The sequence below is a fragment of the Lepus europaeus genome, chromosome 13 (genome assembly GCF_033115175.1).
Source record: "Lepus europaeus isolate LE1 chromosome 13, mLepTim1.pri, whole genome shotgun sequence".
In the NCBI taxonomy this organism is placed as follows: Eukaryota; Metazoa; Chordata; class Mammalia; order Lagomorpha; family Leporidae; genus Lepus; species Lepus europaeus.
The window spans coordinates 21,129,722-21,144,081 of record NC_084839.1 but is presented as its reverse complement, the minus strand read 5'-3'; the positions used below and the strand labels follow the sequence as shown (position 1 = coordinate 21,144,081).

At 41.7% G+C, this 14,360-nt stretch overlaps 1 protein-coding gene across 3 annotated transcripts in view; it reads right to left on the bottom strand.

Annotated features, from left to right (window-relative positions):
• UBXN2A (UBX domain protein 2A) overlaps positions 1-14,360 on the bottom strand; it is a 52,017-nt gene that overhangs the window by 17,152 nt on the left and 20,505 nt on the right. For 2 of the 3 annotated variants that reach the window (XM_062209034.1, XM_062209035.1), the window contains exons 2-4: positions 12,725-12,779; positions 5,324-5,462; positions 828-934 (exon numbers count right to left, since the gene is read on the bottom strand). In XM_062209034.1, coding sequence (XP_062065018.1) covers positions 828-934; positions 5,324-5,462; positions 12,725-12,765 — 287 coding nt within the window. In that variant the 5' untranslated portion in view covers positions 12,766-12,779. Of the gene's footprint in view, positions 1-827; positions 935-5,323; positions 5,463-10,817; positions 10,980-12,724; positions 12,780-14,360 lie in introns of those variants that run through there. The other variant, XM_062209032.1, reaches the window with a different exon arrangement.

Sequence of the window (14,360 nt, the reverse complement as noted above, 5' to 3'; positions counted from 1 at the left end):
TGGGCCATCTTCCACTACCTTCCTAGGTACATTAGCAGGGAGCTAGGTCAGAAGTGCAACAGCCAGGACTGGAACCAGAGCTCATATGGCATACCAGCATCACAGGCGGTGGTTTTACTCACTACTCCACCCTGCCAGTCCCAGGGCTTTCTGTTGTTACAGTAAGAGCTGGGCCGGTCCAAAGCCTGGTGTTCAGAGCTTTTTCTGGGTCTCCCAAATGGGTGCAGGTGCTAAGTACTTGGACCATCTTCCACTGCTTTCTCAGTCCATTAGCAGGAAGCTGGATCGGAAGTGGAGCGGTTGGGACTCAAACCAGCACCCATATAGAATGCTGGTGTCGAAATGGCAGCTTTATCTGCTATGCCACAGCGCCAGCCCCCAAGACTACTACTGTTAACACGAGCTCCAACCTCCAGCTTACTTATGATTTCTATTCTAAAACCTTGCTTTTTCTACTGTTCTGTGCAGAATAAGCCTTGCTACAGCTGGGCCCAGACCACTTGTTACCCTGTTCTGGAATCCTGTATGTGAGTTGCCCAAATAAATTCCTTTATTCTTATATGGACCTTCCTGCTTAACTTTTCAGTCTCAGGATTCCTGTTCAGTGTGGGTAGGGCAGCAGGGTGGATTATATAATATTGGCTCTATTATATTATATTATATTATATTATATATATAATATATATATTATATTATATATTATATTATATAATATTGGCTCTATTGGTATATATAATATCAACACACTAGGAGCGAGTAAAGAACACCAAAAAGGATTCTTCCACATGAAACATGCTGAAAATAACCCATTTACAAAGAATGTTTACCCTTTTTTGATGGAGTTCAGAAACTGCTGACTTGCACCATCAGAATAACTTCTGAAATCATCATTGACTGTGAATCCGTTTTTCCATAACTTTATACTTACATCTACCTGCAAAACAGTAAAAAAGTGTGTATTAATAAAATGTCAGGTTAAAAGTCATGAGAATTTCTATTGCTGTATGTATTCTTCTTAAGAGAACACTTTCAACATAAAATACACAAAATAATGTATAAAAATCAAATGGTAGGGCCAGCACTGTGGTGTAGCGGGTAGAGCCTCTGCCTGCAATGCTGAAATCCCATAGAGGCACCAGGTGGTGTCCCTGCTGCTTCACTTTGGATTCAGCTCCCTGCTAACAGCCTGGGAAAGGAAGTGGAAGACGGCCAGAGTGTTTGGGCCCCTGTCACACACATGGGAGCCTCAGATGAAGCTCCTGTCTTTGGCCTGGCCCAGCCCTAGCTGTTGTGGCCATCTGGGGAGTGAACCAGCAGATGGAAGATCTTTCTCTCTCTCTGTAACTCTTTCAAATAAATAAATCTTTTTAAAAAATCAAATGACTCATGACAGGTAATATTTTTAAATAAACCGTTAATTTTTTTCCAAGGGAACTCACTTGGAAAAGGACTCATTTGTTCTGTGTTCTGTCCATCTTTCAGGACAACTGTGTAGGAAAGACCTCTGCTTGAACAGACATCTCAACAGTTAGAAGAACTTCATTTGAAATGACTTTGAATATTAAGAATAATGTCCCATGGGAGACCAGGATAAGCACCTGGCTCCTGCCTTCAGATCAGTGCGGTGCGCCAGCCGCAGCGCGCCAGTCGCGGCGGTCATTGGAGGGTGAACCAACAGCAAAGGAAGACCTCTCTCTCTCTCTCTCTCTCACTGTCCACTCTGCCTATCAAAAAAACAAACAAACAAAAAAGAATAATGTAAAGCTGGGGCCAGAGCTGTGGTGTAGTAGGTCAAGCCCCTGCCTGTGGCGCCGGCATCCCAAATGGGCGCCTGTTCATGCCTGCTTCTCTTCTGACCCAGCTCTTTGCTATGGCCTGGGAAAGCAGTGGAAGATGATCCAAGTACTTGGGCCCCTGCACCCATGTGGAAGACCTGGAAGAAGCTCCTGGCTCTGGCCTGACCCAGCCCCAACCATTGCAGCCATTTGGGGAGTGAACCAACATTTGAAAGATCTCTCTGTGTGTGTGTGTCTCTTCTCTCTGTATCCACTTTTCAAATAAATAAAAATCTTTTTTTAAAAGAGATTTATCCATTTTATTTGAAAGGCAGAGTTACAGAAAGAGAAGGAGAGACAGAGAGGGAGAGAGATCTTCCATCCATCGATTCATTCCCCAAATGGCCGGAGCTGAGCTAGGCCAAAGCCAGGAGCTTCTTCCGGGTATCCCACGTGGGTCCAGGGGCCCAAGTATTTCAGCCACCTTCCACTGCTTCCCCAGGCCATAGCAGGGAGCTAGACTGGAAGTGGAGCAGTGAAGACTTGAACCAGCCCCCATTTGTGATGCCAGCACTGCAGCCAGCGCCTTTACTGGCTATGCCACAGTGTCGGGCCCTCTCCTTTTTTTTTTTTAATTATAAGATTTATTAAATCAAAATCTTTAAAAAAGAAAAAAAAGTGCTAAATCTTCACTTTCTATAATAAAAAGTCAATACATACATAATTTCAGAATCTAAAAAAAAATCAAGAAATATGACTGTTAGTATATTATCAAAAGCACAAAGCTCACCCTAGAAGAATGAGCTAAGTCACAAATGGTTGCCTCTTGGAAACAGGCATCAGAACCAAGGAGTAACAGGGCTGTTATTTTTCAACATGAGCCTGCCATACATTAAATTTTATAACTTAAATTTTGATAAAATTTTAAACTAATCTTGTATGTAAATCAGAATGAAAAGGTTTTTTTTTTTTAAACTTTTATTTAATAAATATAAATTTCCAAAGTACAGCGTTTGGATTACAGTGGCTTTTTTCCCCCTATAACTTCCCTCCCACCCGCAACCCTCCCATCTCCCGCTACTCTCCCCTTCCATTCACATCAAGATTCATTTTCAATTATCTTTATATACAGAAGATCAATTTAGTATATATTAAGTCAAGATTTCAACAGTTTGCACCCACACAGAAACACAAAGTGTAAAGTACTGTTTGGGTACTAGTTATAGCATTAATTTACATTGTATAACACATTAAGGACAGAGATCCTACATGGGAGTAAGTGCACAGTGACTCCTGTTGTTGACTTAACAACTGATACTCTTGTTTATGGCATCAGTAATCACCCGAGGCTCTTGTCATGAGTTGCCAAGGCTATGGACGCCTCTTGAGTTCACTGACTTCAATCTTATTTAGAGAAGGTCATAGTCAAAGTGGAAGTCCTCTCCTCCCTTCAGAGAATGGTACCTCATTCTTTGATGGCCTGGCCTGTACTTTTCACTGGGATCTCACTCGCAGAGATCTTTCATTTAGGTGTTTTTTTTTTTTTTTTTTTTTTTTGCCAGAGTGTCTTGGCTTTCCATGCCTAAAATACTCTCATGGGCTCTTCAGCCAGATCCGAATGCCTTAAGGGCTGATTCTGAGGCCAGAGTGCTATTTAGGACATCTGCCATTCTATGAGTCTGCCTTGTATCCCCCTTCCCATGTTGGATAGTTCTCTCATTTTTAATTATATCAGTTAGTATTAGCAGACACTAGTCTTGTTTATGGGATCCCTTTGACTCTTAATCCTTTCATTATCATCAACTGTGAACTGAAATTGATCACTTTGACTAGTGAGATGGCATTGGTACATGCCACCTTGATGGGATTGAATTGGAATCCCCTGGCACATTTCTAACTCTACCTTTGGGGCAAGTCTGATTGAGCATTCCCAAACTGTACATCTCCTCTATCTCTTATTCCCATTCTTATATTTAACAGGGATCACTTTTCAGTTAAATTTAAACACCTAAGAATAATTGTGTGTTAATTAAAGAGTTCAACCAATAGTATTAAGTAGAACAAAATAATTACTAAAAGGGATAAAGTATTAAGTTGTTCATCAACAGTCAGCACAAGGGCTGATCAAGTCACTCTTTCTCATAGTGTCCATTTCACTTCAACAGATTTTTTTTTTTTTTTTTTGGACAGGCAGAGTGGACAGTGAGAGAGAGACAGAGAGAAAGGTCTTCCTTTGCCATTGGTTCACCCTCCAATGGCCACCGCGGCCGGCGCACTGCAGCCGGCACACCACGCTTATCCAAAGGCAGGAGCCAGGTGCTTCTCCTGGTCTCCCATGGGGTGCAGGGCCCAAGCACTTGGGCCATCCTCCACTGCACTCCTGGGCCACAGCAGAGAGCTGGCCTGGAAGAGGGGCAACCAGGACAGAATCCGGCGCCCCGACCGGGACTAGAACCCGGTGTGCCGGCGCCACAGGTGGAGGATTAGCCTATTGAGTCACGGTGCCGGCCTTAACTTCAACAGGTTTTGAAAAGGTTTTTCTTAAATCCTTTTGATGTCTGACTTCAAAAAAGTCAGTTAGATTCTGAAAATTACTACTGCTTTTAGTCTGCTGTGATGTTATTTTGATAAAAGTATGTTAGTAGCCTTTTCAGTATGTTCTTCTTTGACATTTATAAGTGGCAGTATCTGAAAAATTATTTGAATAGCCATCTGCATGTGGAATCTAAAACCAATCAGTGATATTTTTATATTCTTACTCCATTAAAATCATTTAGTATATGACAGTTTGGCTTTTACTCATATATAATTTTATATCATTTATTGGTCATCTGGAAAACACTGGTTCTCTGAGTGAATCTTACAAATGTTGACATATTTCATTATACAGTTGAAAATCACATTCATTAAAAAGACACTGATTTCATCAGGAAGTTCTTTTAAGTTATGAGAAGGTGTCAAGTGTACAGTGGCAATTTTCCTAAATTCACATTTTTATTGAAAGTTGGTTAAATAAAATCTAATCATTTGCAACAAATATTAGTTGTGCCAAGGTCACTCCATTCATTGTAAGAAAATGCCTGCCAAATATCTAGGTCTGCATAACCAAATCTATGTGTAAATCATTATTTTGTGCAAAAACCATATACCATGAAAAAGCAGACAGTCCATTCACTATCTTAAATAACTGAACTTTTCAAGACATTTCTGTAAATTATAGAAATGTCTTTTATGTACAGTTAACATTTTGTCACACAGAATATTGAAATGTGCAAATTTCACTGCTTCATTAAGGACATTTTAAATTGAAACTAATTTTTGGAATGCAAACAAGAAATACAATTATTAGTACAATCTGTTGTCACTGCCTTGGTTCCTGCTGAGGTACCAGCACTTTTACCCACAGCTGTTTCTGTAACACACAAAATCTACACAGTAAAAAGGATAAATAAGATCATACTATTAAAAGAAAACAGCTCTGCATTCAGGGAGCTTCTAAAAGATTGATATTTTGAGAAATAATGGAAGAGAAAAAAATTGCTCTTTACCTGTTTCTTTTGTTCAGTGGGGGATAAGCACTTGGCACCAACCTTCTGTGCTTCCTCAAAAAGGCTGTCAACAAAATACTCACAATTCGTTTGTCGATTGTTATTATGACGTTGATTGTCAGATCCTGATTCACAAACCCTAAACAAATAAACAAAAAAGAAAAAAAAAGAAGAAGAAAGAAAAAGAAATACTATTGACCACCTGTGCTGTTCTAGTTAAGGAATGCTCCCGCTCTGTCTGGAGCTCAGGCTCTCTTCTCAGTTACTCTAACAGGTACGAACTGGAACGTCTCTCAAAAAAGCCCTCATTGTATTATTATAAGAACACTGATAGGAAAATATTTTAACTCAAGTATACTCTTTTTACTTCCCTAGGAAATGCTCTCTATGTGTTCTCAGAACACTCTTTAATATCACAAAGTATTAATTCTGCCTTTTCCAAAGCACTGACAGGATACTTCTTACACAGAAACACTCATGGCCCCAAGAGATTTCTTTTCTTTTTTAAAAAAAGATTTATTCATTTGAAAGACAGTTACACAGAGAGAGGAAGAGAAGAGAAGAGGAGAGAGAGAGAGGAAGGGGGGGGGGGATCCTCCATCTGCTAGTTTATTCCCCAAGTGGCTGCAGCAGCCACGGCTGGGTCAGACAGAAGCCAGTAGTTTCATCTGGGTCTCCAAGCGCATGGGCCTGGTCTTCCCCAGCCATTAGCAGGAAGTTGGATTGGAAGTGGAGCAGCCAGGACTAGAACCAGTGCCCATATGGGATGCTGGGGTTGGAAGTGGCTTAACCTGTTATGCCACAGCACCAGCCCCCTCAAAAGGATTTCTTATGATATCAGGGATTCCCCCTCCTTTCCATCCGTACAGCTGTTCAGCAGTACAGCAAACTGCCCAAAAGTCTAGGCATTAGCATCTGAGTTTAGGTGCCTTCACATAGTCAACACTGACACTGTGTAAGAAAATTAACTTCTGTATGGTTTCGTTTCATCATCTGTAAAATACAGACACTACTACTTATCTCACATGGCTACTGTGAAGATTAAATGATGATACACACAAACCTTGTATGTGGTCATATGGTAGAGTATCAGTGCATACATTGGCATACTAGCTCTCAAATATTAGACAGTAATCTAATATCCATTGTGCTCTCTATATTTTTTTCTTCTGAGCACCCAGAGTAGCTGAAGTTTTATTCTTTCATGTTATCTATTTGGTATAAAAATTCTATTAAATTTCATCATGTGAATCAAGTCACTCATTCACTGAGTATATATTATAGTGGTTTTGGACAAATAAAAATAAGAAATGGCCTATGTTTATAGAGATTCAGATATATACAGAGTCATGTCATCTGTATACTATGTATCATCACAGCAAGAAATAGCTAAAACAGAATATAACTATAACAAGAGGTACTTCTAAGATATAGTTCAGAAACTGGGGCTCTGGTGAGTCTCAGAGTCTCCTGGTAGACAAAAAAAAAAAAAAAAAAAAAAGGATAGGCAGTATGAACAGCTCTATGCCCACAAATCTGATTAACTTAGATGAAATAGACAAATTCCTTGAAAGGTACAGTCCACTAAAACTCACACTAGAAGAAACAGAGAATCTATAACAGGTGCCAGAGGAAAATGAGTCCATTGATGAACCCTACCAAGCATTTAAGGAAGAAATGATATCAATTGTGTACAATATCTTCCAGAAAATAGGACAATTCTAACTCATTCTACAAAGACAGAACTACCCTCATGCTAAAATCAAAGAGGGGACAAGAAAGGAAAATGACAGAAAATATCTCATGAACACAGATGAAAAATCATCAAGACAATATTAGCAAATTGAATAAAACAATGTGTAAAAACAATTATAGGCCAGCGCCGCGGCTCAATAGGCTAATCCTCTGCCTTGCGGCCCCGGCACACCGGGTTCTAGTCCCAGTTGGGGCGCTGGATTCTGTCCCAGTTGCCCCTCTTGCAGTCCAGCTCTCTGCTGTGGCCCGGGAGTGCAGTGGAGGATGGCCCAAGTGCTTGGGCCCTGCACCCCATGGGAGACCAGGAGAAGCACCTAGCTCCTGCCTTCGGATCAGTGCGGTGTGCCGGCCGCGGTGGCCATTGGAGGGTGAACCAACAGCAAACCTTTCTCTCTGTCCCCCTCTCTCACTGTCCACTTTGCCTGTCCAAAAAAAAAAAAAAAAATTATAGACTATAACCAAGTAGAACTTATTCTAGGGATGAAAGGCTGGTTCAACATTTGAAACTCTATTAATCCATCAAAAAGCTAAAGAAGAAAAAGATATATTCATATCAACATATGGAGGAAAAAGCAATTGACAATACCCAACACCCATGCATGATGAAACCGCTAACTAGAAACACAGAGGAACTTTTCAACTTGATAACAAATATCTACAGGAGGCAGCACTGTGGCTGCTGCCTGTGACACCAGAATCCCATACTGGAGTGCTGATTCAAGTCCTGGCTGCTCTGCTTCTGATTCAGATCCCTGCTCTATGAATGGGAAAGCTGCAGAAGATGGCCCAAGTACTTGGGCCCCTGTAACTCCAGTAGGAGACCTGGATGGAGTTCTGGTCTCCTGGCTTGAGACAGAACAGCCCAGCCATTATTTGGGGAGTGAACAAGTATATGGAAAATATCTTTCTCTCCCTCTCTCTCTCCCTCTCCCTCTAAAACTCTGCCTTTCAAATAAGTAAATAAATATTAAAGAGAAAAAAAAAAGTCTACAAAAACCTACAGCTAACCTCACACTAGATGTTTTCCCCTTAAGAGTATGAACAGGACAAGGATGTTCCCTCTCATCATATCACATCAACGTTGTATTAGCTAAATTTGGTAGGATAAGAAAAGGAAATAAAAGGTATATAGATTAGGAAGGAAGAAATAAAACTATCTTTGTTCACCGATTTTCTGTATGCAGAAAATCCAAAAGAATCAACAACAACAAAAACTCCTGGGACTAATAAGCAATTATATGAAGACTGCAGAATACAAGGTTAATAAACAAAGTCAAGGGCTTTACTATATACTAGCAATGAAGAGTTGGCATTTAAAATTTAAAAACACAGCATCGTTTACAATAACATTTATCAAACTCTATAGAACTGTGCAATGCAGAGTGAATCCAAATGCAAAATATGTTTAATAATAATGTGCTGGGGCAGGAGTTTGGTGCAGTGGTTCAGCCACTGCTTGGGACGTTCACATCCCATGTCAAAGTGCCTGGACTTGAGTCCTGGTTCTGCTCTCTGGAAGGTGATAGCTGAGTAGTTCAGTCACTGTCACCCACGTTGGAGACCCAGACTGGGTTCCGGGCGCCTGGCCTACCCCAGCTATTGTGGGCATTTTGGGAGTGAACCAGTGAATGGGAGATGGTTCCTTTACCTTCCAAATTAATTAATTAATTATCTGCAAGCAACATGATAATAATAATAATGTATCAATATTCTCAAATTTAACAAACATAATGCACTAATGTAAGATGTTAGTAATGAGAAAATATATGTTTGTGTGACAGGGGAGGTGATATGGGAACTTGCTGTACTTTCTGCTCAATTCTTCTATAAACCTAAAATTGTCCTTAAAGTTTACTGGGGTGGGTGCTTGGTGCAGCAGTTTAAATGCCATTTGGGACACCTGCATCCCAGAGCAGCACACAGGGGCTCAAGTCCTAGCTCCACTCCTGAATCTGGCTTCCTGTTAATGTGTACACAGGAGGCAGCAGGTGATGACCTAAAGAGTTGGGTCCCTGATATCCACACAGGAGACCTGGATGAGTTCCAGGCTCCTGGTTTTGGCCTGGCCAGACCTGGCTATTATAGGAATTTGGAGAGCAACCCAGTGGATCTTCCTCCTCCCTCCTGCCTTTTAAATAAAATATATATATATTTTTACACATTTAGTTTTATTGTAACAAAGCAACTTGTACTTTTTTTTTTTTTTTGGACAGGCAGAGTGGATAGTGAGAGAGACAGAGAGAAAGGTCTTCCTTTGCCGTTGGTTCACCCTCCAACGGCTGCTGCGGCCGGTGCATCTTGCTGCTCTGAAGCCAGGAGCCAGGTGCTTCTCCTGGTCTCCCATGTGGGCTGACAAAGGTTTAATAGCCAAATTATATAAGGAACTCAAACTCAATATCAAAATACAGAAATAATACAATTAAAAATGGGCAGATCTAAACAGACACTATTCAAAAGAAGACATACAAATAGCCAAGAGATGAAAAAAATGCTCAGGGGAAAGCATTATGGCACAGTGGCTTAAGCCGCCATGTAAAACAACTGAACCCCATATCAGAGAGGTTGGAGTTGCAGCTACTCCACTACCAATCCATCTTCCTGCTAATGTACCCTGGAAAGAGGCAGATGATGACTCAAGTGCTTGGACCCCTGCCACCCACATGGAAGACCTGAATGGAGTTCCTGGCTCCTGGCTTTGCCTGGCTCACCCCCAGCTATTGCAGGCGTTTGGGGAACCAACATATGGAAGATCTCTCACCCTGCCTTTTAAATAAATAAGTAACTCTTCAAATAAAAAGACCCAAGTTAAAAATAACATTTGCTTGGTGTAAGGAGTTTCTAAGTATAAACTTTCTATCCTCTCTGATGGGTTGCAATAAAAGAACAAGTACAATACAAAAAAAGTATTTCATCTCAGATAAATTAGAATATCTATATTGATATGAACAACAAACTTTGTACCTTTTTATTGAGTGACTGATACATGTGTGACAACACTATGCTAAGTGCTTTCTTTATACATGCTACATAATTCTCAAAAAACCTTTCTGGTACGTAGTGGTTATGTCCCTGCTTTATAGATAACAATGATCAAATAGTCCACCTGGGGCCTGCTTTGTGGGGTAATGGGTAAAGTCGTTGCCTACAACCCCAACATCCCATATGGGTGCTGGTTTGTGTTCTAGCTGCTCCACTTCTGATCCAGCTCCCTTCTAATGGCCTGGAAAAAGCAGAAGATAATGGTCCAAGTATTTGAATCCCTGCTACCCACGTGGGAGACCTAGGTGAAGCTCCTGGCTTTGGCCTGGCCCAGCCCCAGTCATTGAAGCCACTTGGGGAGTGAACCAGCAGATGGAAGATTTCTCTCTCTCCCTGTATCTAGTCCTCCCTCTCTGTAACTCTTTCAGATAAAAATAAACAATTTTTTTTTTTTTTAAAGAATCTACCTTAGTTGTCCAGGCCAGAGAGGTCAGACAAGGTAGAAATGAGGTTCAAAGCCAGGTTTCTCTGGCAAGATAGACTAACAAGAGGCCAAGAAGATAAAACAGTTACTTAAAATTCTTCCTTAACAGAAGTAATGTGTGAACAGAAAGTTGTCACCCCCCCCCTTTTTTTTTTTACAAATAACAAAAAGATTTGGTAACCTCAGTAAATCTGTTCAAAATTTAGTTCAAAAATTGTTTCAAGATATATTACTATTGTGTTTTTACTGAGGTAGTCATACACAACTAAAACTTACTTTCTCAAGGCAGACGCTGTGGTGCAGTGGGTTACAGTTCTAGCCTGCAGTGCCGGCATCCCATATGGGCACCGGTTCGAGTCCCAGCTGCTCCACTTCCAATCCAGCTCCCTGCTAATGTGTCTGGAGAAGCAGCAGAGGATGGCTCATGTCCTTGGGCCCCTGCACCACATGGGAGACCCGGAAGAAGCTTCTGGCACTGGCTTAGGATCAACTCAGCTCTGGCCATTGTGGCCATTTGGAGTGTGAACCAGCCGATGAAGACACACACACACACACACACACATACACGCACACGCACACACCTGCCGCCACCCAGACTCTACCTCTCTCTGTATCCATTTCAAATAAAATAAACCTTTAAAAAAACACTTACTGGGGCTGGCACTGTGGTACAGTGGGTTAATGCCTTGGCCTAAAGTGCTGGCATCCCATTTGGGCACCGGTTCTAGTCCTGGCTGCTCCTCTTCTGATCCAGCTCTCTGCTATGGTCTGGGATAACAGTAGAGGATGGCCCAAGTCCTTGGGCCCCTGCACCCCCATGGGAAACCCAGAAGAAGCTCCTGGCTCCTGGCTTCGGATAGGCACAGCTCCGGCCGTTGCGGCCATCTGGGAAGTTAACCAGCAGGTACAACACCTCTCTCTCTGTCTCTACCTCTCTATGTAACTGTCTTTCAAATAAATAAAATAAATCTTTAAAAAAAAACTTAATTTCTCTGTCAGTGGAATAGAATTAAAAACAAGGAGCAGACCAGCAATGTGGTACAGTGGGTTAAGTTGTCACCTGTAATGCCTGCATCCCACATAAGCATTGGTTTGAGGCCTGGCTGCTCCACTGATGATCTAGCTCCCTGGGGACTGCGCTGTGGCACAGAGGGTTAAAGCCCTGGCCTGAGGCGCTGGCATCCCACATGGGTGCCAGTTCTAGCCCCAGCTGCTCCTCTTCTGGTAATCTAGCTCCCTGTTCATGCTCCTGGAAAAGCAGTGGAAGACAGCCCAAGTACTTGGGCCACTGTCACCAAGTGGCAGAACTAGATCGAGTTCCAGGCTCCTAGTTTCAGCCTGGCTCAGTCCCAGATGTTGTGGCTATTTGGGAAATGAACCAGTAGATGGAAGGTCTGGGTCTGTCTCTTTCTCTCTGCCTCTGCCTCTCCATAACTGCCTTTCAAATAAAAAAATAAATCTTAATAAATAAAATATATATATATAGGGTGCTGGCATTGTGGTATAGCAGGTAAAGCCACCTCCTGCAATACTGGCTTCCCATATGGACACCAGTTCATGTCCCAGGTGCTCCACTTTCAATCCAGCTCCCTAATAATGGCCTGGAAAAAGCAGCAGAAGATGGCCAAGTATTGGGCCCCTGCCACCCACAAGTGGGAGATGTGGAAGAAGCTCTTGGCTTTGGCCTGACCCAGCCCTGGCCGTTAAGCCATCTGGGGTGTGAACCAATGGATAGAAGATTTCTCTGACTTTCAAATAAATAAATAAATCTCTTTAAAAAAGAAATATATGAGGCCTACACTGTGGTGTGGCAGGTTAAGCTGCCATCTGAAGCGCCAGCATCCCATATGGGCGCTGGTTTGGTCCCGGCTATTCCACTTCCAATCCAGCTCCCTTGGGAAAGCAGCAGAAGCTGGCCCAAGTTCTTGGGATCCTGCACCCATGTGGGAGACCTGGATAAAGATCCTGACTCCTGGCTTCAGTCTGGCCTAGCCCTGACCATTGTGGCCATCTTCCAGCAGATGGAAGACTTCTCTGTTTCCACCTCTGCCTCTCCCTCTCTGTAATTCTGCCTTTCAAATAAATAAATACATAAATCTTTTTTTAAAAAAGAAAATATAATAAAAGTGAGAAAAATACTAACAAAAGTATTAACAAAAAATTCATAGTATGAATTAACTTACCATTCTTCTTTTATACTTTCAAGGTTATCTACTTCTTTCATTCTCTTTTGTCTTACTGTAAAAATAAACAAAAGCTAAAATTATCAATTTGATATTTAAAACAAAATTCATTCCTATGTATGTATCAATATTCTTTGACAGTAATCATGTAATCCTAATAAAAAGAAAGAAGTGATCAAACTCAAAGCTGTCATTTTCATCTTTAAATAAAGTACTAGTAAAAAGTAAATTTGAGTTTGATAATCTCAAACTTCCTAAAACTCATAATGAAGAAAATGATATGACCTTTAACAGCAATCAAAATATATGAACTATTTCAATCAATCTCTAATTTAAAGTAATAAAACAGCAAATAAATACATGGTCTAATCTCATGAGTCTTTGGGGAGAAAAGTTGACAAGTATCTATATATTACAGAACATTCATATTTTTGAACCTGATCTTCCACATTGCTGAGAAACAGAGTAAGAATTAAATTATACACACAAAATTTGTTCATCACAGCAATGTGTTAGGAAAAACTGAAAATAAACTACATGTCCAATGAGTCATGGTAGGAGAGATTCTTGATGGGATAATATACATCCCTTAAAAGTAATTTTGGGAAGGGTAAGGTATTTGGTGCAGAGGTTAGGGTGCCGTTTGGGTCGCCAGCATTATATGCTGGAGTATCTCAATTCCACTCCCTACTCCACCTCCAATCCAGCTTACTCCTGCTGTGCATCATGGTAGGCAACATGTAATAGCTCAGGTGCTTGGATTCCTGCCACCCACAAGGGGACCCAGATTGAGTCCAGGCTCCTGGCTTTGGCCTGGCCCAGACCTGGCTGTTCAAGGCATTTGGTAAATGAACTACCATCTGGAAGATTTCTCTTTGTCTCTGCCTTCCAAATAAAAATGAAAATTTTTTCAAAGAAGTTAGTCAAAGAATGTTTATAAGTAAAAGCTGAATCAAGAAACATACAATCAGGGCCAGCATTGTAGTACAGCAGGTAAATCTGGCACCTGCAACACTGGCATCCTGTATGGGTGCCAGTTTGCTTTCTGGCTGTTCCACTTCTGATCTACCTCCCTGTTAGTGGCCTGGGAGGGGCAGCAGAAGATTGCCCAAGTGTTGTGGGACCCTGCCACCCACATGGGATACCAGGATAAAGTTCCTGGCTTGGGCCTGACCCAGCACTGGCCATTATGACCATCTTGGGGAGTGAACCAGTATACGGAAGATTTGTCTCTGTGACCCTTTCAAATAAATAAATAAATAAATCTTTGAGGGAGGGAGGGAGGGAGGGAGAAGAAGTAAAAGGCAATTTGAAAATGGTAGGCAGGGACCGGGGTTGTGGCACAGCAGGTAGTTAAGCCATGGCTAGCTACACCAGCATCCCATACCAGACTGACAGTTCTAGTCCTGGCTGCTCCACTTCCCATCCAGCTTCCTGCTAATGCACCTAGGAAGACAGTGGAAGATGGTCCGTCCAAGTATTTGGGCCCCTGCCACCCCTGTGGCACTGTTACTCTGCTGGTAGGAATGTGAAATGTTGCAGCTGCCAAGGAAAAGAGTTTGGTGCTTACAGCCATTATTCATAAGAGTCAAAAGGTAGCAAAACCCAAATATCCATCAACAGATGAACAAATAAC